At 33.3% G+C, this 24,398-nt stretch overlaps 1 protein-coding gene across 1 annotated transcript; it reads right to left on the minus strand.

The window, feature by feature from the left end:
- Positions 1-2,362: 2,362 nt before the first annotated feature.
- On the minus strand, positions 2,363-2,698 carry LOC112763108 (uncharacterized mitochondrial protein AtMg00860-like). The gene has a single exon (XM_025808862.1). It carries the CDS (start codon positions 2,696-2,698, stop codon positions 2,363-2,365), a length of 336 nt encoding a protein of 111 aa, XP_025664647.1.
- Between the last annotated feature and the right edge of the window lie 21,700 nt (positions 2,699-24,398).

The following is a 24,398-nucleotide window of genomic DNA, read 5'->3' on the forward strand; positions in this document are numbered from 1 at the left end:
TATTAGTTATCATTCATGACTATTGTCACGGCCTTGGACACACTCCAACGCTACCGTGCCAGCACTCGAACTTACTCAACCTCTTGAGTTAAGACCAAGTCAGCCTAACCCTCAATACTTGGCAAGAAAGCTAAGAACACAAGAGAACACAAGAGAAATGAAGCTTTGGTGGAAAGAACTCTTTATTACTCAAGTGTTTGTTACAAATGATTCACACACACTCACACTAACTCTCACCTCCTATTTATAGCCATCCACCTCCTCAACGGATGGTTAGGATTAAATCTAATCAATGGCCTAGATTAATCATCTAGAACCTTCTTTACAAATATCTATCCTACCACAACTTTCTAAATGTTTCTAGATTATTCCATACCACTCTTTATACTTCTATATACATCTATACCCTTCTAGAATACTCTATGACCTTCCAGAGTCTTCTAGAACCTTCTAGGGTATTTCGGGACCTTCTAGGACATTTTAGAACGTTCTGGAACCATCTAGAACATTCTCAAATACTCCAGAAAACTATACAAACACTGTTGAATTTAACCTTCTAAAATTTACCGTGACATTCTCTCCCACCTAATGCGCAGACGTCCTCGTCGCGTTTTGTTCATGGTAGCGCTCTAGGTGTTCTTGGAATTGCCACAGATATTCACGAGCTTCCCAGCTAGCTTCGGTTATTGGGAGTCCTTTCCACTTGATCAAGTATTGGATACTTGGTGGTACTCCTCTTCGTCGCACGACGCGATTAGCTAAGATTTCTTCGATTTCTTTATCAAAGGATCTAATCACCACAGGCGGGGCACGACTCGAGTCACCTCTACTCGGTTCATCTTGGTCTTCATGATATGGTTTAAGCATACTCACATGGAAGACCGGGTGGATCTTCATAGAGGGAGGGAGTTGTACTTTGTAAGCAACCTCCCCAACACATCCAATGATCTCAAATGGCCCTTCGTATTTGCGGATTAAACCCTTATGAACCTTGCGAAAGGCTTTGAATTGTTGTAGCAGAAGTTTAATCATTACCTTATCTCCCACTTGATAGCTTGCATGCCTCCTCTTCTTATCTGCCCATTTCTTCATCCTCTTTGCAGCTTTGTCGAGGTAAGAACGAGTAACATCTGCTTGTTCTTCCCATGACTTAATCATATGATAGGCTCCAGGGCTCTTCCCTGAGTAAGAGGAAGAAAGAGAGTGAGGTATAAGTGGCTGTTGTCCAGTCACAATCTCAAATGGGCTCTTCCCTGTAGACTCACTCCTTTGCAGATTGTATGAGAACTGAGCAATGTTTAGGAGTTTTGTCCAATCCTTCTGATTAGCGCTTACAAAATGCCTCAAGTAACACTCAAGTAAGGCATTCACTCTCTCAGTCTGCCCATCGGTTTGAGGATGGAAGCTTGTTGAGAAATGAAGCTCCGACCCAAGGATTTTGAACAGCTCTGTCCATAGTCGTCCTGTGAAGCGTGGATCTCGATCACTAACGATGCTCTTAGGCAATCCCCAGTATTTCACCACATTCTTGAAGAATAGTCGTGCTGCCTCATCTGTAGTGCAGTCAGTAGGGGCGGGTATAAAGGTAGCATACTTTGAAAATCAATCCACTACCACGAGAATAGATCCAAACCCCTCGGACTTCGGTAAGGCAGAGATGAAATCTAGAGAGACACTTTCCTACGGTTGCCCTGATGGAGGCAGAGGTTCCAACAACCCACTTGGTGTCTTGTTTTCAATCTTATCTTGTTGGCACACAAGACAAGTCTTCACATAGCTCTCCACTTCATCTCTCATTTGAGGCCAATAATAAGAAGATTCAATGAGTGCTAAGGTCCTTCGCTGACCTTGGTGACCAGCCCACTTGGTGTCGTGGCATTCTCTTACCAACTTCCTTCTCAGATTTTTCCATTTAGGAACGTATAGTCTTCTCCCTTTTGTGTAGAGAAGGTCGTTTTCTAACCAAAATATTTTGGTCTTACCTTCTCTAGCCAACTCCACCAACTTCTTGGCTAATGGGTCGTGATGCAACCCTTCCTTGATGGTATGCACAATATCTCCTTCCACCATAGAAATGGCCGCCAACTCAGCCTTGCGACTCAGCGCATCTGCTACCACATTAGTCTTGCCTGACTTGTATTCGAATTCGAAATCAAACTCAGCCAAGAAGTCTTGCCACCTAGCTTATTTGGGGCTTAACTTCTTTTGAGTTTGGAAGTAGCTTGTAGCCACATTGTCTGTCTTGACGATGAAGTGTGAACCAAGCAAGTAGTGACACCAAGTTCTCAGACAATGCACCACCGCGGTCATCTCCTTCTCTTGGACATTGTATTGCCTCTCTGTATCATTCAACTTGCGACTCTCAAAGGCAATATGATGTCCTTCTTGCAATCAGAAATCCTCCAATAGCATAGTTAGAAGTATCAGTGTGGACTTCAAATACCTTTGAGTAGTCGGGTAGTACTAGTACTGGTCCTTCTGTGATAGCAGCCTTCAACTCATCAAAGGCCTTTTGACACTCATTTGACCATTCCCAAGAGTGATTCTTCTTGAGAAGATCAGTTAATGGTGCAGCCTTAGCGGAGTATCCCTTGATAAACCTCCGATAGTAATTAGCCAACCCAAGGAATGACCTCAATTCAGATACCTTGTTTGGCGGCTCCCACTCTTTGATAGCCTTCACCTTTCCTTGATCCATGCAGAGAGTTCCACCTTTAATGATATGTCCCAAGAAGTGGACTTCGTCCCTTGCAAAGGAACACTTTTCCTTCTTCACATATAGGTTATTCTCTCGCAAGATCTTGAACACGGTTCGTAAGTGTTATACATGTTCCTCCAAAGTATTGCTATAGACAACAATGTTATCCAAGTAGACCACTACAAAACGATCAAGGTAAGGTTGAAAGATCTCATTCATCAAGGTACAGAGGGTTGCAGGAGCGTTGGTCAAGCCAAAAGGCATCACCAACCACTCATACGATCCATACCTCGTGACACACGTAGTCTTAGGCTCATCACCATCGACAATTCTCACTTGGTGATATCCTGACTTCAAATCTAGCTTTGAGAACCACTTGGCTCTACCTAGTTGATCAAACAAATCGGCTATCAAAGGAATGGAATATTTGTTCTTGATGGTTACTTTGTTCAGTGCTCGATAGTCGATGCATAGTCTCAATGAACCATCATGCTTCTTTTGGAACAAGACTGGTGCGCCATAAGGTGCCTTCGATGGACGGATGAAACCAGCATCTAGCAAATCCTTGAGTTGCTTCTTCAACTCCTCGAGTTCTGGCGTTGCCATCCTATAAGGTGTTGAGGCGGGCGGCTTTGCTCCTGACTCCAATTCAACCTTGTGGTCCACCTTCCTCCTAGGTGGTAGTTGTTTTGGCAACTCCAGAGACATCACATCCTTATTTTCTTCAAGGACTTCCTTAATTTTAGGAGGGACGTCTTCTCTTTCGGATGTTGACTCCTCTTGTAATAGAGACAAATATGTAATCTCTCCCTTCTTGAACCTTTTCTTGAGTTGCATAGCAGACAGTATCGGTGGTCCGCCAACTTTAGAGACTGTAGGGACCATGCATGGAGACCCTTTCTCCATGACGCATACTACGTCGTAGTATGGCATAGGTATTATATTTGCCTTCCTTTGCAAATCGAGCCCGATGACTATTTTAAAATCGTCCATGGGTGCTACTGAGAAATCCACAAGGCCCTTCCAAGAACCAAGAGTCATCTCAACCCCTTTTGCTACTCCTTTAAGGGGTTCACCCTTGGTATTCACGGGTTTGAACCAACCATTCTTTTCGGTGATCTTCAACCCAAGCCTCCTTGCTTCATCAGGCGTGATGAAGTTGTGTATAGCACCAGTGTCGATCATAGCCATGACAGGTTTTTCATTGATAAAGGCTTTGACATACATCAAGCCTTTCTTTTCTGCAGTGCTTGCCTCTTTGCCCTTCACAGCATTTATGTGTTGGATAGATCCAACACACTCAGTTACTTGAGTTTGAGCTTCTCGTTCCTAAGCGATAGATGCCAAAGTCCCTAGCTTGGGACAATCCTTCATTTGGTGTGGTCCCTTGCACACGAAGCATCCTCCTTTGGGTACGAAAGCTTTCTTCTTTTCTTCATACTCTTTCTTTGAAGAGTATTTTCCTTCCTTCTTAGTTGAGAAACTCTTTCCCTTGTCTCCCCCACCTTTATCAGAACTAGGCTTGGAGGAAGACTTGGGTTTAGAGTCTCCCCTATGATACTCAATGAGTGATTCGGCCACCACGATGACCTCATCGACATCTTTAACATTCCTTCTTTGTAGTTCTTGCTTTGCCCAAGGTTGGAGTCCATCAATGAAGAAGAACAATGCATCCTCTGATGCTAAGTTGGGGATTTGAAACATGAGAGTAGTAAACTCCTTTACGTAGTCGCTAATCGTACTCTTGTGCTTCAACTCCCTCAACTTCTTCCTTACTTCATAAACCATATTCTCAGGGAAGAATTGTCTTTTCAGTTCCCTTTTGAAATCTTTCCATGTGGCTATGTTGCAAGTACCCTTTTCCATATCTACGCACTTTCTCCTCCACCACAAAGTAGCATTATCAGAAAGGTAGAGAGCTGCAGTGCGTACCTTTATTGCTTCTTCGACCACCCCTTGCCTTCGAAGTACCTCTTCATTTGCCATAGGAAGTTCTCCACCTCGCGAGTGTCCCTTACGCCCTTGAACTCCTTTGGCTTGGGAAGATCAATCTTTGTCATCTCCCTTATAATGGTTGGTCGAGATTTCGCCTCCTCGAACCAAACTCGAACTTCCTCAAATAGCTTTAAGGAATTCTCAAGCTTCTCTTCAATTTGGAGCATGCTTTCTTTGAAAGCATCTAGTTCTCCTAACACGTGAGCCTCGAGGGTCTCTTTATCATGTTCTATCCATTAGAAACGCTCATCCATAGAGGATATAACATTCTCCAACACAGAAACTCTCTCTTCTAAGAAGTTAGAGTCTTTACCTCTAGGCTCACTTGAAGAACGGATCTTCTTGTCTCCCCATTGAGAAGGAATAGCATTTCTTCCCTTTTGAGACTCAACATGCTCCATGGTGATACTAGAAGCCATTCCCACAAGTGACTTGTGCTCCCTCTCGAACCTTGCTCGGATACTAAATTGTCACGGCCTTGGACACACTCCAACGCTACCGTGCCGGCACTTGGACTTACTCAACCTCTTGAGCTAAGACCAAGTCAGCCTAACCCTCAATACTTGGCAAGAAAGCTAAGAACACAAGAGAAAACAAGGGAAAGGAAGCTTTGGTGGAAAGAACTCTTTATTGCTCAAGTGTTTGTTACAAATGATTCACACACACTCACACTAACTCTCACCTCCTATTTATAGCTATCCACCTCCTCAATGGATGGTTAGGATTAAATCTAATCAATGGCCTAGATTAATCATCTAGAACCTTCTTTACAAATATCTATCCTACCACAACTTTCAAAATGTTTCTAGATTATTCCATACCACTCTTTATACTTCTATATACATCTATACCCTTCTAGAATACTCTATGACCTTCCAGAGTCTTCTAGAACCTTCTAGGGTATTCCGGGACTTTCTAAGATATTCTAGAACGTTCCGGAACCATCTAGAGCGTTCTCAAACACTCCAGAAAACTATACAAATACTGTTAAATTTAACCTTCTAAAATTTACCGTGACACTATGGTCTGAACTTCAAACTTTTAATGCTAAAATTTCAAATTTGTGGCTCCGAACAAATCATGTAAGTGTGAAAAAGAAAAGAAAATTAAAATCTAACTGGCTTAGGCGAAATAATAAAATTGTGACTGTGATCCAATTATATATATATATAAATACCTTTTTTTTATTATTGAATTAAAACTTTTATTTTGCTTTTAAAATTTGAAGTGAGGGATTGTTAGGTGCAATGTGACCTATAGCAGCACTTGGTATAGTTCTCAACTATTCTCATAATTCTAGTTGTAAGAATCGGATCGAACTGATCGGTTCGATCGAAAAATCGATAAATCAATAATTTAGTTGATTTGGTTGAGAATTTGGAACGAAAGTGCAATCAAACCGCCAAAAATTGAAAGATTCGTCATCACAAACCGATTAAAATTGGCTGATTCAAGATAAATCCGTGAATCAGCCAGTCCTACAGTGATCTCGAGGATTACTCCTGTGCTCCTTTACCTGGTGGATCGTTGGTGCTCCAGTGCCTTGGTGCGCAGAAATCGTGACGGTTCATTCCTTGGTAACGACGCTAAAAACTTAATACGCACGTTCATAATCTTAGTTCTTTGTCACAACTTCACACAACTAACCAGCAAGTGCACTGGGTCGTCCAAGTAATAAACCTTACGTGAGTAAGGGTCGATCCCACAGAGATTGTCGGCTTGAAGCAAGCTATGGTCACCTTGTAAATCTCAGTCAGGCGAATTCAAATGGTTATGGTGAATTGATAATTAAAATATAAATAAAATGGAAATTAAAGATAGAGATACTTATGTAATTCATTGGTGAGAATTTCAGATAAGCGTATAGAGATGTGTTCGTTCCTCCTGAACCTCTGCTTTCCTGTTGTCTTCATCCAATCATTCATACTCCTTTCTATGGCAAGCTGTATGTTAGGCGTCACCATTGTCAATGGCTACATCCTGTCCTCTCAGTGAAAATGGCCCAATGCACTGTCACTGCATGGCTAATCATCTGTCGGTTCTCGATCATACTGGAATAGGATCCATTGATCCTTTTGCGTCTGTCACTACGCCCAACACTCGCGAGTTTGAAGCTCGTCGCAGCCATCCCTTCCAAGATCCTACTCGAAATACCACAGACAAGGTTTAGACTTTTCGGATCTCAAGAATGGCCGTCCATGGATTCTAACTTATACCACGAAGACTCTGATTAAGGAATCCCAGAGATACTCATTCAATCTAAGGTAGAACGGAAGTGGTTGTCAGGCACGCGTTCATAGGTTGGGAATGATGATGACTGTCACGATCATCACATTCATATTGAAGTGCGAATGAATATCTTAAAATCGGAATAAGCTTGAATTGAATAGAAAAACAATAGTACTTTGTATTAATTCATGAGGAACAATAGAGCTCCTCACCTTAATCTATGGTGTGTAGAAACTCTACCGTTGAAAATACATAAATGATGAAGGTTCAGGCATGGCCGAATGGCCAGCCCCCATAAAGGTCTAAGATAGTATAAAACTTATCAAAGATGATCCGAAGATGTAAATACAATAGTAAAAAGTCCTATTTATACGAAACTAGTTACTAGGGTTTACAGAAATGAGTAAATGATGCAGAAATCCACTTCTGGGGCCCACTTGGTGTGTGCTTGGGCTGAGCATTGAGCTTTACACGTGTAGAGGCTTCTCTTGGAGTTGAACGCCAACTTGTAACCTGTTTCTGGCGTTTAACTCCAGAATGCAACATGGAACTGACGTTGAACGCCAGTTTGCGTCATCTAAACTCGGGCAAAGTATGGACTATTATATATTGCTGGAAAGCCCTGGATGTCTACTTTCCAACGCAATTGAGAGCGCGCCATTTGGAGTTCTGTAGCTCCAGAAATCCACTTTTAGTGCAGGGAGGTCAGAATCCAGCAGCATCTGCAGTCCTTCTTCAACCTCTGAATCTGATTTTTGCTCAAGTCCCTCAATTTCAGCCATAAATTACCTGAAATCACAGAAAAACACACAAACTCATAGTAAAGTCCAGAAATATGATTTTTATTTAAAAACTAATAAAAATATACTGAAAACTAACTAAATCATACTAAAAACTATGTCAAAAAACGTATAAATTATCCGCTCATCATGCCTCTAGCATCTCCAATATGCCACCAAGGTGCTTTGCTCTTTTGATACTTTATGTGCTAGTTATTATTATATTATATTATATATATATAACACAATTAAATTATTTTATATTTATTTAATTTAATTTTAGTTTTATATTCAATTTTTTTAATTTATAATTTTTTAGAATTTATATAATTATTAAAATAAAAATTAAATATTTTAATATTTACATTTACATATTAAAATGTTAGTGAATTTATTTTAAATTTTTTAAAATATTGAGTCAAGTAGTAGGTCTTGAAGGATTTCGACTTAGGACTAATTAGTAAGGACATATAAGTATTACCATTAAATTTCATATGATAAATTAAAAGATATAACATGTCTAATTGTCTATCATTTACTATTGTAAAAGATCAAATTGGTACTTTATTTTTAAGAGCTAATTAATTCAAAGTCAAAAACTTCACGGACTTAATTGTCACTTTACTCAAATTTTTATTATTTTATATTTTTTATTTATATAGGATCGATTCTATCGGTTCAATCAGTAATTTATCGATTGAACAAATAAATTAATAAATCAGTAATTTATTTGATCGGTTCAATTATGGTTCTGACAACTATGCTCACAATGTCTATTTCATGGCTTTCAAAACAAAAAAATAAAGTTATTTATTTTTTAAATGTATTTATTTTATATATATTAATAACTTAATTATAATAAAAAATTAAAACTAAAAATATTGTAAATTAAAAACTTAAAATTAGTTATAAAAACTTGACTGTTTTAGTGTTAGAATAGTGTTAGAATTTTAGTTCCGTCATTTAATTAATCTTTAAAAAAAATTAATTAAATTTATTATAACAATAAATAGTTGATATATTATGTCCTTTTAAATATAGTGATAGAAGATTTTAGTATAATTTTTTTTGTTTTGTATAAAAATTTTCTAAGTTAACAATCCATATGTTTTTGGTGTTTTGTTAACAATTCATATAAAATAATGATATATCTTTTTAAATAATTATGTTAAATATACCCTTAAATTTTAAATGAAAAATGTTAGGGGTTAGTAATTTTTGTAATTTGTAGCCATCAAATAGTCATTAATGATAATTTTAATGGTATGAGATTAGTGTAAAATTTTATCTAATAACTCACTTTTCTTTACTGGTTACATGCTAGCCAAAATTAAAAAAAGTTGCTGATTTCTAAATTTTTCTATTTCAAATTATTACGCTGACAAAATTTGTATTGTGTCTTTTAACCATGTTGACACTGAGGAGGTTGTGGCTTTAAATTAATAGGTCCATGATTTTAAAAATAATATATTTTTTTTTGTCACATAAATTGTACAGTATCCAATTTTAGAATTATATTACAAATTTACACATATTATTCATTCATACGCCTAATATTTTTAAGAATTCTTATTCACCATCTGACATTGTCAAAACTCAAATTCGAATATAATATATTAAAAAACATATTAATGTACCATCTCAACTAGATCTTAATGGCAATTGGCAAAATAACATTGCTTATTCCTCATGTGACTCTAGTTTATGGGGTAAAGAAAAAGAAAATGTGTTAACTAAACCTATATCAATTGGTCCATTAAAACACCATACTTCAAATTTAAAATCAATTTGCTAATCTCTGATGTGTTATTGTTGTAGCTGAATGATGCGGTTTGTCACAGTAGTTTCCTTAAGCCCACATGTTCCTCTTTCATACACGACACGTTAGTTCTTTAGATGTAGAAGATTTCTGTGGAATCAATTACTGTTTTCGTTTCTAAGATTTAAGGTTAAAATTAAAATTATTTTTGATTTTTTTATTAAAATTATTTTTAATATTATAAAATATTATAAAATTATTTTTTTTATTTTAATTTTAATTTTTTAATTAAAATATTTTTAATAATTAATAAAAATAATAAAATAATATTAAAAAACAAAAATATTCCCATTCTCATAATATCTCTTCTTTTTTTTTTTCTTTCCATCCTCTTTTTTTACTATTTTTTTCGAGCTTCTTTAACTACAATTTTTTTCTTTTTCTACTATTTTATTATTTCTGTCTCTGCTTCTTTCTTTACTTTTTTCTCTCCTTCTATCACCAATCTGAATCTGGCTTTTTTACCTAAATGCGCATGTGAAACACTTTAATTCCCAAAATGCGCATGGATTGAAATCTTTCTGAAAATGCGCAGCTTTATTTCTTGGCCGGCGTCCGCGAAATAGATTTTCATATCATTTCAAGCCAAGTGCCCACAAAATGGGACAACCATATCAGGTGCAGCTCCCACGAAATGGCTACCCCATTTTCTTGGTGGCAGTAGCGAAATGGAAGAAACAACTTTAGGGACACCAGGCGCGAAATGGGGACACTGATTGTTTGCCAGCTTAATATTGTATAATGTTAATACTTAGTTGCTAAATAAGAACATAGATTGAATCCAATACAAAGTACTTAATTGAGAAAGCATTCTTTGTGCACTAAAATGTTATTATCAAATTTGTCAACAATATATTATCTACCTTAGATTTTCAACTATATCTTAATTAACTTTGCTGTCCTTGAATGGTAAGTAATATGAATCGACAATACTCACAAAACATATAGCAGCATAAAAGTTAAGCAGCTTATCCGAAACTGTACAAGTAGAAGGAATAACCTTTGGTCGTAAGGTTGCAAGAATTTCACTAAGTGAAGGTGCATGAACTAGCAAATATAAAATGTAATTATATGAATGAACCCAAAATCTCTTCTACCATGATAATAAGAAAAATGTGTCACTTCTATAAGAGGTAATAAGCTGCAAGCTCATTAGCATCAAAATTACAATATTCCAAAGTAGCTTTTCTGAGTTCTTATGGATTGTCTGCCTATGATGATATCCCATAAAACAATTTTATAAGAAAACAGTGACATAATATCAGATCAATAATGAGCAACAACTAAATCATACAATTGACCTGCAAAAAAATCATCATAGGACTAGTTTGAATTGGCTTTTGAAAAAAAAGTATTTATTCTTTTATCTTTTTTAAGAAAATCATTTTTTATAGATAAAAGTTATATATTTTACTTTGGGTAGACTTTTTAAAAAGAGTTTTTAAATATTAAAAACGTCTTTTGCTTCTGTTTTTTTTTAAAAGCAAGGTATTACTGGCTTTTAGAAAAAAGCAAAGAATTTACTTTTTTAATAAAAATACTTATTCTCAAAAGATGTATCAAAATGTGTTTAAAACTTAAAGTATTTTATTTTTTTTTATAAAAAGTACTTTTTTTACTCAAATAAACTAATTCAAACCAACACATAATCAGGAAATTCTTATTCCTAAGTACGTTCGGATAATTATGGTCAACTGTCCAGATAATTCTGCAACACACACAAACACAAGTAACCTAGAGATAACATTTTAAACAAAATATTTTTTAATATAAGGGCAATAATATCCATTTTTCTACATCAAATTATGACTATACCATAGAGTGAATATGGGAGTGTCCTCACCTCCGCAGTGTCCCTATTTCGCGCCTGGTGTCCCTGAGTTGTTTCTTTCATTTCGCTACTGCCACCAAGAAAATGGGGGTAGCCATTTCGTGGGAGCTGCACCTGATATGGTTGGCCCATTTTGTGGGCACCTGGCTTGAAATGATATGAAAATTCATTTCGCGGACGCCGGCCAAGAAATGGAGCTGCGCATTTTCAAAAAGATTTCAATCCATGCGCATTTTGGAAATTAAAGTGTTTCAGATGCGTATTTAGGTAAAAAAGCCTCCTTCCTCTATTGACATCGGCCTCGCCTTTTTTATTTTCTATTATGACCGTTTTCTCGGCGATCCCAATCCTTCTTTAGCCCTCAACGATAATTATGTCGACATCAATTTTAATAGTGTTGTTTCAATTCGTGTCGTTGATTTAGATCTTCTACTAATAATAAAAATTGTTTTATTGATATACGATTGCATCAAGAGTCATCTCTAAATTTATATTTTTTAATATTGATTTTGTAAATGTTTTATTAAGCATATTCTAAAATTTATACCACAGTGTATATTTTTTTACCAATATCATCATCATCTTTATATAATTTCATTGGTTTTTAATAAGACACACAATAAGATAAACTATATAGAATATAATAAATTCACCCTTAGCTTCTCAAAATTTCTTAGAAAGGGATAGAATTAGAAAAAATGTTCCCAAACCTAATCGTACTTCTTATATTGGAATGAACTTTTATTCGATTATATTCATAAATATTCTTGAAAAAAAATTGCAAGATAAAAAGGATTTCTATTAATATTTGTTCCAGTAAGCTTAATCTACATATTAATTTGTCCCAATAAAGGACAATACTATTGAGAATAAATAATATAACTACAATTTAATTAATTAGGTATTAAATAATTTATTAATATTATTATTATATTAAAAGTTAATATAATAAATTTTTTTATTAAATTTAGAGACTTATTATCATAATAATTATAATAATGAAAGATAAATTTTTTATAATTTAATCTAAACTGTTATTAATCATAAAATTATTAAAAAAGACATTAATAATCTTGATAGATTAATATATATATATATATATATATATATATATATATATATATAATGATTTTTATTAGATAAAAATTAATAGATTTTATTTATTAAATTATATATATAACCATTGAACTGACTCACTTTGAGAATTCCTAATGGTTATAATTATCGTATATTTGTTAATAGGATATTCTCAAGATGAACATGGTAATAGAGTTTTCTTTGACATGCAACTGTCATAGTAATTAACAATGTATTTATTATTATACTTTGATTTCGAACAGCTAATATCCTAGAGTGCTATTAGTTGAATGGATATTGGGTATGATTTAAATACTTGTAGAATTAATGATTAGTCAATAAAGAATCTGTCAATTTTCGGTAAAGAGTTTGAACTCTATGATTATAATGACTAAGATAAATAAAACCATAATCAATAGGATTGAATGAATGAAAAAATAAGATTCTTAGGTCATTTATAGTTTATAATAATAATAATAATAACAAGTTAGAGTTTGATAATTAAACTATACTTTATGGGTTAACCAAGAGTTAAAAGGATGGAAGAAATTATAATTTGTTCTTCTCGAGTTCTTAGTAAAAATATATTATTTCATACTATTGAGTCGTTAAAGAGTGTTGCTAAACGCCAAATATCGAGTATTCTAATCTTTGCTAAAGAATTATTTAATTATTATTTAATTAGATCAATTAAATAATTATATTAATTTAAACAGAATATTATTATATTCTTTGTAAGTACCAAAAATATAATAATAGTATGATAATTGAGAATATTAAATGAGAATCAAGAATAATTAGTTATTATGTTTCTAAATTTAAATTCTAAGTTTGGATGAAATCCTAACCGATTATATTTCAAATTGAATTGTGGTATGATATGATTCATAAGATTTTAATTGAAATAAGAGAAGATTCAAATTTAAAATTAATAATAAATTTCATACTATATATATGTATGACAATAGTAGAAGAAATAGACCAAATACAAAAATTTTATTCCTTTACCTCTACATACACAAATATATGTGAGGCTAATTCTTGGAAAAGAATTTTATGGTGTGCAAAGAATTGCAAAGAGATTTTCTCAATTTAGATAAGATATCAATTGGTCAAAGAGTTGACAGCAAATGTTAGTCTCAATGTGGATTCACACAAAGTCTTCGTACAATCGAAGAATAAAGTTTTTACTAAAGTGTACTCAGGTATTTAAATCTAGGAAAAGTCTAGGGGTCAGGCGGTCAGCAACTTTGTTAAATTCTGGCCAGCATGTAACCAGTAAAAAAAAGTGAACCATTGAATGAAATTTCACACCAATCTCACACCATTAAAATCATCATTGATGGCTATTTGATGGCTAACTGGCCACCTAACATTCCTCTTAAATCTAATCTATGTTATTTGAATAAAATTTAAGCATAAAATAGATCTTTAAAATTATTTTTTTCTTCTACTACGTGTTATGAATACATACTAATTTTTCAGTAGTATTAAAATATTAGCTTTTTGTGTTTAAAGTTTATTCCTATTTTTTAAAAGTTTATGAATTAATATAATTAATTCAAAATTTTCATATTTAAGCATATATGATGCAGTTATTATTATTGAGATAATTTTTAATAAAGTAATAATTAATTTATTTTAATTTTAATTATTTAATTGTTATAATTATCATTCTTTTAATTTAATAGTCATCTTTATAATCAAATATTTGAGTTGATTTGATTTATTTATTGAATTTTATCGTGACTTTGATCACATTTTAAAAAATAAGATGCAAAAGTATATATATAATAAGATGCAAAAGTATATATATATTGAGCAGACTAAATTTGATTTGATTGATTTATAAGGCTAAATGTTAGTCTATTTAAATTAAATTTTGATTTGATTAATGTATTTTGAACATTATAATTTTTAATTAATTTTTTTAACGTTCTTGATTATAAAGAGTATCCATAAGTTTTATTTTTAAGATAATAATTCGTATATACATTTGATGTATTAAAATTTAATTTTATATTTTTTCTAGAAATCTGAGAGTAAAAAATTTAATTCATGAGTACGGATAAAAATTTTCTAACAATGAAGATAAATTCTATAAGTTAGAAGATTGATGAAATAAATTTATCTCTTGTTTATAAGAAGCGCCCGATAACCAAGAGACTTGTATTCAAGAATAAAATTTATTCATGCATATGATGATACCTAAGAAAAATTAATTTTATACTCGAACTTAGACAACCTAAGAATATAAAATATAATTTAGTTAAATAATTGTCTGACAACTAGGTAATTACTTGAAATTATAATTGTATGTGATGCAATTTAATCATATTTATTTGAAATAGGTATGATTAATGACTTGACAACTAAGATACTCATCATTCTAAATAATTTTGCTAGAAATATAGATTTCTTAATTTACTTTCATATTTTAGATTTTTAAATATAGCTACATTTTATGTGGCATATTTGAAAATAATAAATATGTTACAATTTGAGAATTGTTCTCATATATAAAAGAGTTGCATTGTCATTGACATGATACTGACATAATATCATCCAATAAAATCGATGATGATACGGTCAAAACTTGTGAAGCACTTAAAATATTGCTTTGTCGTAATATGATTTGTTTTGACAGTCATGAGTTCCAATTTCAAACGCATCTACCTACTACTTATAGGGGTGGCAATTAGGGGTGTTCATGGTTTGGTTAATCCAAAAATCAAACCAATTTTTTGGTTAACCAAAAATATAGTATTGGTTAATTAACCAAATTGGTTTTACATGATGAAACCGGTTATTAACCGATTAGTGAATTTTAAAATCGGTTTTTAACCGGTTATTTTTTAAAAATCGATTTTTAAAAAAAATAATCGGTTTTTATATAAAAAACCAATTTTTGTACCAAAAAACCGATTTTTGTACCAAAAAACCGGTTTTTGTACCATAAAATTGGTTTTTACATGTAAAAATAGATTTTTACACAAAAAATCGGTTTTTGGGACAAAAACCGGTTTTTATACTAAAAAATTGGTTTTTATACCATAAAATTAGTTTTTACATGTAAAAATAGATTTTTACACAAAAATTAATATTTTTACATACAAAAACCCAAAATTTTAAACCTTTTTTAATTGAATTTTTTTAATCTAATTTTTTTCTTTCTAAATGATACTAGTAACATTTGTAAATAATGAAGTTCATTCCATTGCTTTCGTTCCTTTTTCTTTCTTATCTCTTTTCAATATTTTCTATAAATAATTTTTTCTCTTTCTCTCTCTCTCTCTCCTCTTCTCTTTCTTTTCTCTCTCTCCCATTTTTCTCTCTCCTCCTCTCTTTCTCTTCTCTATCTCTCCCCCTCATCTCTATCTATCTCTCTCTCTCTCTCTCTCCCCTTCCCCCTCTTTCTCCCCCTCCCCTTTCGTTCTCTCTATCCTTCTCTCCCCCTCCCTCTTTCTCTCTCCCCTCCTCTCCCTCTCTCCTTCTCTCTCCCCTCTTCTCTTTTCTCTCTCTCTCTCTCCTTCTCTCTCCCCATCCTCTCTCTCTCTCTTCCCTCTCTCTTTCTCTCTCTTTGTCCTCTTTCTCTCTCTCTTATCCTTCTTCTCTCTTCTTATCTCTCTCCTTTTTTTCTTTCTCCTCTTCTATCTTCGCCTCCTTTCTCTCTTCTCTCTCGCTTTAGAGAGAAGAGGAGAAAAGAGATATAAGAGAGATAGATATTGAGAGAAGGTTGAGAGAGAAAGAGAAAAGAGTAAGAAAAGAAAGAGGAGAAGGAGAGAAAATAAAGAGAGAAAGAGGAGGAGAGAGAGAAAGAAGAAAAGGAAAGAGAGATGAGCGAGAGAGAGAAAGAGAGAAAAGAAAAAAGAGAGAGAGAGAGAAAGAGAGGGGAGGTAAGGGAGAGAGAGAGGAAGGAGAGGGGAGAGAGAGAGAGAAAGGGGAGGAGAGAGAGGAAGAGAGAGAATGGAGGGAGAAAAAGAGGGCAAGAAAAGAGAGAGAGAGAGAGGAAGTGAGAGAGCGGAGAGAAGGAGAGAGAGATAGAGAGAGAAGGAGAGAAAGAGAGAGAGAAAGAGGGAAGGGGAGAGAGAGGGAGAGAAGGATAGAGAGACAAGGGAGAGAGAAAGAAAGATGAGGTAGAGAGAGAAAGAGAGAGAGGGAGAGAGAGAAAGAGGGAAGGGGAGAGGGAGGGAGGGAGGGGAGAGAGAGAGAAAAAGAGAGAAAGATAGGGAAAGAGAGATAAGGGAGAGAGAGGAGGAGAAAAAGAGCGAAAAAGGAAAGAGAGAGAGAAAGAGAGAGAGAGAGAAAGAGAGAGAAGGAAAGGAGAGAGGAGATAAAGAGAAAAATGAGTTAGAGAGAGAAGGGAGAGAGAGGGGGGAAGGAAAGGGGAGAGAGAGGAAAAAGGGAGAGAAATAGGGGAAAAAGAAGAGAGAGAAGGGGATAGAGAATAGAGAGAGAGAAAGAGAGAGAGGATAGGAAGAGAGAAAAGGAGAGGAGGAGAAAGAGGAAAATGAGAGAGAGAGAGAGAGAGGAGGGAGAGTAGGGAAAAAGAGAGATAGGAGGAGAGAGAGAAGGGAGAGAAAGAGGAGAGAGAGAGAGAGAGAGAGAGAGAGAGAGAAAGAAGGGAGGGAGAGAGAAAGGGAGAGAGAGAGAGAAAGAGTATGTAATTTGGTTTTGAAATTAGGTTTTGATTTTAATTTGGTTTTGGTTTTGGTTAACCGGTTAAAAACTGTTTTTTTTTTTAATTTGGTTTTGGTTAACCAATTCTAAAAAATATGGATATGGTTTTTAAATTGTTTCATTAAACTGGTTAACCAAAATGTGGTTATGATTTTTTAACCGGTTAACCACATTTTGGTTTTTTTATGAACACCCCTAGTGGCAATGGGTAGGGTAGGGTAGGGTTTGGATCTAACCCTAACCCTATCCGCGGATTGAAATTTTTATATAAACTCAACCCTACCCTACCCTCAGGTTGAGAATATCCCAACCCTAACCCTATCCGCTCTTAACCCGCGGATACTCGACCTTACCCGCGGGTTACAAAAAATATACAACATTATTATATAACTTGATGATAATTTGAAATAGAACTGATTTTTATGTAAAAAAAAATATTAAATTATCAATTAATGATTTTCTTTTAGTGGTTAAGGATCTTTTGTATTTAGTGAGAGGTCTTTGATTCAACATCCACTTAAAACATATTTTTATATAAGTATATAACATAAACATATATAGAGTGCGGATTGGTTGGGTAGGGTTGAAGCTCAATCCACACCCTACCCGACCCGCACGAGAACCCTACCCGCACCCAACCCTACCCGCTGCGGATCGGGTTGGCAACCCTACCCGATCGAGTGGAGTCGGATTGGGTATCCGCGGGTAGGGTACATATTGCCACCCCTAACTACCTATTACTAAACATTTTGAGATATCAAAATAATTTTGTTTACGCGTCTGTGGGGGTATACTTTATTGGGCAACATATTTTGTATTGAATAATTTTAGAAGTTAAAATATCATTAGAAAAATGATTTTAGTAAGATTTGTTCTTTAAGTTACACTTAGAAATTTATTTTATTACAAACCATTTATAATTAAGGTTTGTGATCTCTACTCAATATGAATATTGAGGATGAGAATCAAAATTGCAGTTAAGATTGGTTTGACCAATAACAAACATATTGAGTATTTTTATTATAAAATTTTTAAATTAAAATTTCTAAGAGAATATCTAATTTATATTCTTATTGAATAGAGAATGAAATTTTCTCAATATACAAATACTAGTACTCCATGTACTCCATAGTGTTTAAGAAAAAATGAATCAAATCTTATTAGATATAATTTGATTAATCTTTCATTAAATTTTTAGATTACGTTTTAGAAATATTGCTAAATTAGCAAAGTTTTGACTAAGTCAAAATTGATCCCATATGAGAAGTAGGAAAAAGCATAAACCGAATCTTAAGAATATTAGAGTTTGAAAATGTTTTATATGTGTTAAGAGATTGCACAATAATAAAATTGATATTAGGTTCGATAAATAAAATTTATTGGATGTCCTACAAAAATAATAAGATATTATTTCTATTACCCTTTTTAGGACAAAGTGTTTGTGGCAAGAGATTTAATTCTATTTTGGAAAATGGGGTTTATTTTCTTAAAGAAGGCACTAAAACAAATAGAACTCGATGAAACTCAAAACAATATCAAAAAGTTCAATCTGTACAATGTGAAGAAGAACTTTGTATCTACAAAAGAATAGTGAGAGTATAATTACTTTTTTTTAGAATTGTATACCACTCGATAGAGGATATATTATCTTCTAAAAGTATAAAACTGACGAGCGCTAAACACTAGTTTAGGATTTCACATTGTTAGGAAATTATTTTAATTTTTTAATTTGTTTGTGAGCAATACATATATTAATTATAATCACAAATGATGCTATTTCAAATTAAATGACTTATATAATGGTGATCTCATTTATTGTTATAAATGTTAAATTGAATAAGTCATAATTACTTTTGATTTGGAATTAAATGAGAATAAAATCAGATATTATCTTTTGTTCCTTAGATAATTATCTTTTTGGATTTTAGATATATTATCTTTTGGACTTTAAATACTATTTTATTTGGGCTTTAGGGTTTAACGGGTGCCATGCTCAAATATAAATAGTGCCTTCATAATTTCGGTCTCCAATATACCAAAGCTGCCTTTGTTGCTCTTTTCCCATAGAAGAGTTGCAATTCAGCCGCCTAGGGATACAGAAGGCTTTGGTTGAGCAAAATTGAAAGAACCACAAGATCCAAACTCTTCCAATCATGATTCATGTTTATGAATTCAGGTACGCTTCCGAATTCAAGTATTTTCTTTCTTAATGATTTAACATGGATAATCTTTAGGTTAAGGAATTTTGAAAAAATTCCAACATTTCACAAATTTAAAACACAAGATTCATCGGAGATATAGTCCTAAACCGGCAACTAACGCTATCAAAGTTTAATAAAAGTGTCATTCAAAACAAATATCACGAGTTTTAATCTAGGGTCATTGTTCTTTGGACTTGTAATAGGATGCACATCATTGTTTATGAAAATCGGAGTTTGAAAGCAGTTACGGAATGCAAATCGATTAGAAACTAAAAGAGCGATTAATAACTCAATTGCAAGGAATTACAATCAATGCTCAAGTAAATAACCAATTAAGAAAGTATGGAAATAAAGGAACAACAATTAAAACGACAACTATACTAAGAAGCAACTAAATTAAACTAGGAATGATGAAGGGAATGAACTAATAAAGAGATTAAATTCAAGTGTTTAAAGGGCCTTAGCTAGAGTTGAGAGTATAGGATTCCTATCCCTATCATTAACCACAAACATGACAATTATTAAAAGTTAATCCCACTTCATCAATCTCTAAACATTGGAAAAAAAAGTCAAATAGGCATAATTGATCTTAATTCATAAATCATAACCAACTTACCAATTGAATTTAGTAAAAGGTTAGCGTTAGTGAAAACAAGATCAACTAACAACTCTACATTACCAATTAATACTGGATATTAATGACTCAAGGTCACCAAATTTTTCGATCCAAGTCAAGAAAGAGAAAATCTACTCCATAATCAATGTAAGCATTTCATCAAATATTTAGCGTGCATGAAAAGAAAGCATAATAAATTTTAAAAAATAGCAAAACCTATGACAGTCAACTATAAAAATTCAACAACAATATCTCAAACAAGTATGAATAAAATATCAAATATCAAATTCATTAATATAAACCAAGAATTCACATAACTCATAAAATAGCAAGATGAAGGAAAGCCAAACTAACACTAAATTCTTAGAGAAGTATAATGCAAGAACAAGAAAATAAGAACCAAAACTACAATTAAACAAGATCTAAATCCAAAAAATTAGAGGCAAAATAAACTTAAATCCTAGAAAATCTAGAGAAAAGTTAGAACTTCTCTCACTAAAACTATGAAAAAACTTAAGAACAGAATGAAAAAATGATCAATATGTGAGTGTTGCCCCTTTCCTCTTCATCTTGGCTTCAAAATACATCAAAAAATATCTATTGGGGACTTTGAAAAGCCCAATTCATGAAGATGCACGTGTTTCATTAACTCAGCACATGGAGTTATCTCGCGCACGCGAGAAATGGTGGCTCACGCAAAAATCTTGCCTAAACGAGAAATAGTCACCCACATGAGCAATTTTTCACGCGAGGAATGCTCGCCCGTGTGAGCTGCTAGCAAACTCCATTCTGAATCGCTTTTCGAATTTGATTCTTCACTCCATTCTTTTCAATCCTTCGAGGCCCTTGATATGCCTTAACCCTGAAACACTTAAAGAAATTTTATCACGGCATCGAATGAAATAAGAAGAGAATAAGAGATTAATAATTAGAAACATAAAAAGTATATTTTTCACAAACAACTTCATCTGAAGTAAGATCCGAAAAAACCCAATTAATTGAGCTGAATTTGTGTAAGATAGTTGATAAACTCCATATTTTTTATACAATTTAAAATGATAAAATAGATTTTATCAAGAACGTTTGATTATCAAACTAATCAAACTAATTTTTTAAAAAGTAGCCTATTTATACTCTATAGAGATAGATCTAATGGTTACTTATATTTTTCATATTCATGTACATTGATACCAAATAAAAGGTATATAGTTTGAAAGATTCTAAAAAGAACTATCAACTAATAAGCATTAGAATCATCTTCAATAAAGATTGTTTTTAAAATAAAAACTAAGCACTATTATAGTCGAGAATTTCATATTTTGAGAAAACTTGATTTCTATTATTCACTAGGTGTATTTTGCGAAAGGTCAAGCACACATGTTCGACAGCTAAGGTGTTTAAGTTCAAAAGAGTTTTGATAAACATAAATGTGAATTCAAAAATTATACACGTAATTGATTGGCTCTAGTGCAAGTGGAAGATTATTGAGATAATAGTATGCCCAAAATCCAATCTAGTATGATTGACTCTCGTACAAATGAGAGATTATTAGGAATAAATAGTATGATCACAATCCAATCAATCATGTGTCAAATAATTTTTATCGTTATTATATTAAAGGATTAATATGATAAAGTTCTTAATTAAATTTAGAAATTTATTATTATGATAGTGATCATAATAATAAAAGATAAACCTTTTATAATTTAACCAAAATTATTCTTAGTCATAGAATTATTAAAAAAGATATTAATAATCCGGATAGATCAATATATACATGTATATAATAGTCTTCATTGGATGAAGATTAATAGATCTTATTTATTAAATTATATATACATATACATATACATATATATATATATATATATATATATATATATATATATATATATATATATATATATATATATATATATATATATATGACCATTAAGCTGACTCACTTTAAAAATTTCTATTGGTTATAATTACCGCATATTTGTCAATAAGATATTCTTAAGATAAACATGGTAATAGAGTTTTCTTTGACATGCGACTTTCATAGTAATTAACAATGTATTTATTATACTTTGATTTTGGATACCTAATATCTTAGGGTGCTAGTTAAACGAATATTGGGTATGATTTAAATACTTGTAGAATTAATGAATAATCAATAAGAAATTCGTCAACTCTTGTGAAGAATTTGAGCTCTATGATTATAATGACTGAGATGAATAAAATTTTCGCCAAGGATATTGAATGAATGAAGAAATGAATTTTTTAATCATTTACAGTTTATTATAATAATGGTAACAAGTTAAAGTTTGACAATTAAACTATACTTTAAGGGTTAACTAGGAGCTAAAAAGATTGAAGGAATTATACTTTGTCCTTCTCAAGTTCTTAGTAAAAATATATTATTTCATACTATCGGGTCGTTAAGGAGTATTATTAGATGCCAACTTTGATTATAATAATGGTAACTTAGTTTGAACTTACTGCTAGTCAGAAACTTAGTTTGTAGGCTTGGATTTAGTACAGAAAAATGTGAAGCAAAAAGAGCTAAGTGTTGTAGGTGGCTATGAATGGAAGTTTGAGAATATACAATTTTTTAAATATTATTTTCCTTCAAATTGAGCATAATTCAAAGTCTTTTCGAATTGAGTTTGGACTTACTGCTAGTTAGAATCATAGTTTGTGGGCTTGGATTTAGTATAGAACAAATGTGAAGCAAAAGGAGCTAAGTGTTCTAGGTGGCCATGGATGGAAGTTTGAAAATGTAGTAGGAAGAGGTTGAAGAAGAGTGTTTTTTTTCTTGGTCATGGATCAAGTTGAATAAACCAACCCAACTCAGAAGAGAACCCGAGATTCCACCTGATCCAGATCTAATAAAATCTATCACCCATTCTTTCTTGAGCCAATGTCGCTGCTTCTCTTCACTCTTGTCTTCACGGGACCTCGCCGGAGATTCTGCACTCATTTCACTCCTTCTTCTGCATCTCATTATTGTAGCTCCTTGTGCTCCTAATTCTGGCCACATTTTTGTTGCCAGAGCTGGCAATCAGCTCGGTTAGGATAGAATGCTTCCTATCTCCGCATCGACTTCGGTTCTCGTCACTTCTACTTTGCCTCGTCCAATTGCTATAGATTGAAGAGCATTTATGTCGCTCCTCTGAATGTCATTCAAAACTCAGCTACTGTGATGAAGCGAGAATGAAGAGTTTGGTGCCAACACTGGTGACCGTCGTAGGTTGGGCGGCTGATTGTAGCCACCCCCGATCCAATAGGCTATCCAAGACCATCCTGAAACCCTAAATAGATTTTTCCTCATCAATTATTTATTTATATTTCTATTTCTTTTTTATGTTTTAAGAAAATTTTCATGATTTTAGATCTAATCACATCATCGTATATTTACCGTGTCTGATTAAGAATTTTACCATCATTACTAACATGACAAACAACTTTATCCTATCTACATGTTGCATACTAATTAGTCGAAAGGATATAGCCATTATAGTCATAACACATTTATTAGAGTCACCATAAACTGCACCTTACATTTATTAGAGTAAACATTTAGGCAACTGCATAGTTGTCAGAACCGGACCAACCTATCTGGTTAGACTAGAAAATTGGTGAATCGGTCACAAGGTCGGTTTGGGTAAGGTATCTAATCATAGAAGGAAAAGAATCAGCAAGACTCGGTTTGGTTTGGTCGGTTTTGATAAAAGTTAATGAACCGGTGAGTTTTGAAAAATCTGAACCGGTTCAGAGCCTTTTTTTCCTCCCCCTAAATCAATGTTGTTTTTCTATTAAAAAAAAAGAAACCCTAAAATGACTAAACCTTGCTCAAAGCCCCCATTCCCCACCTGAGACCTGACCCTCTCTCAATTTCACTCAGGGAGGCTCACAAAAAACCACCAGCCACCACCACCACACGATTGTTGCGACGTCACCAGTTACTCTGCCTCGTCTCGTCATTCCCTATGCATGCCCTTCACTGGCTCGTCACCTATTGTGCGTCTCTTGTTGTCATCGTTGTCTTGTCCTCGTGTAGCGTGGCTTATCGTCGTTATTGCCTCTCCCTCGTCACTGCCAATCTCTGCTTCACCGTGCTTGGTCTCCCTCTTCTCGCCCCCATTCTACAAAGTGCAAAGCATCAGGTATATTTTTTAATTTTTTAAAGTTTTTTAGTTAGGGGGTTATAATTTGATTAATTGAGTAATTGATTAATGATGTTGCTTAACTAAATCTATTGATTCTTGATTGTTGTTGATAATATTTTGTTGATTATAATTTGTTGATTCTTGGCACATTATTCTATTTTTTGTTCTATAGTATAATATATTGTTGTTCTATATTGTTACTATTGTATAATATTTCAGGATGGCTTTATCGAATACACTATCAGAAACACCATCCTCCCAAAAACAAGAATAAACTCCTGATGCAACAACTAGAACCCAAAAAAATAACAATAGAGAA

The sequence above is a fragment of the Arachis hypogaea genome, chromosome 17, assembly GCF_003086295.3.
Source record: "Arachis hypogaea cultivar Tifrunner chromosome 17, arahy.Tifrunner.gnm2.J5K5, whole genome shotgun sequence".
NCBI lineage: Eukaryota > Viridiplantae > Streptophyta > Magnoliopsida > Fabales > Fabaceae > Arachis > Arachis hypogaea.

Bases quoted from the DNA above. Each gene is read 5' to 3' on its own strand.
- LOC112763108 (XM_025808862.1), bottom strand. From the start codon at position 2,698: ATGGATCAAGGAAAGGTGAAGGCTATCAAAGAGTGGGAGCCGCCAAAC.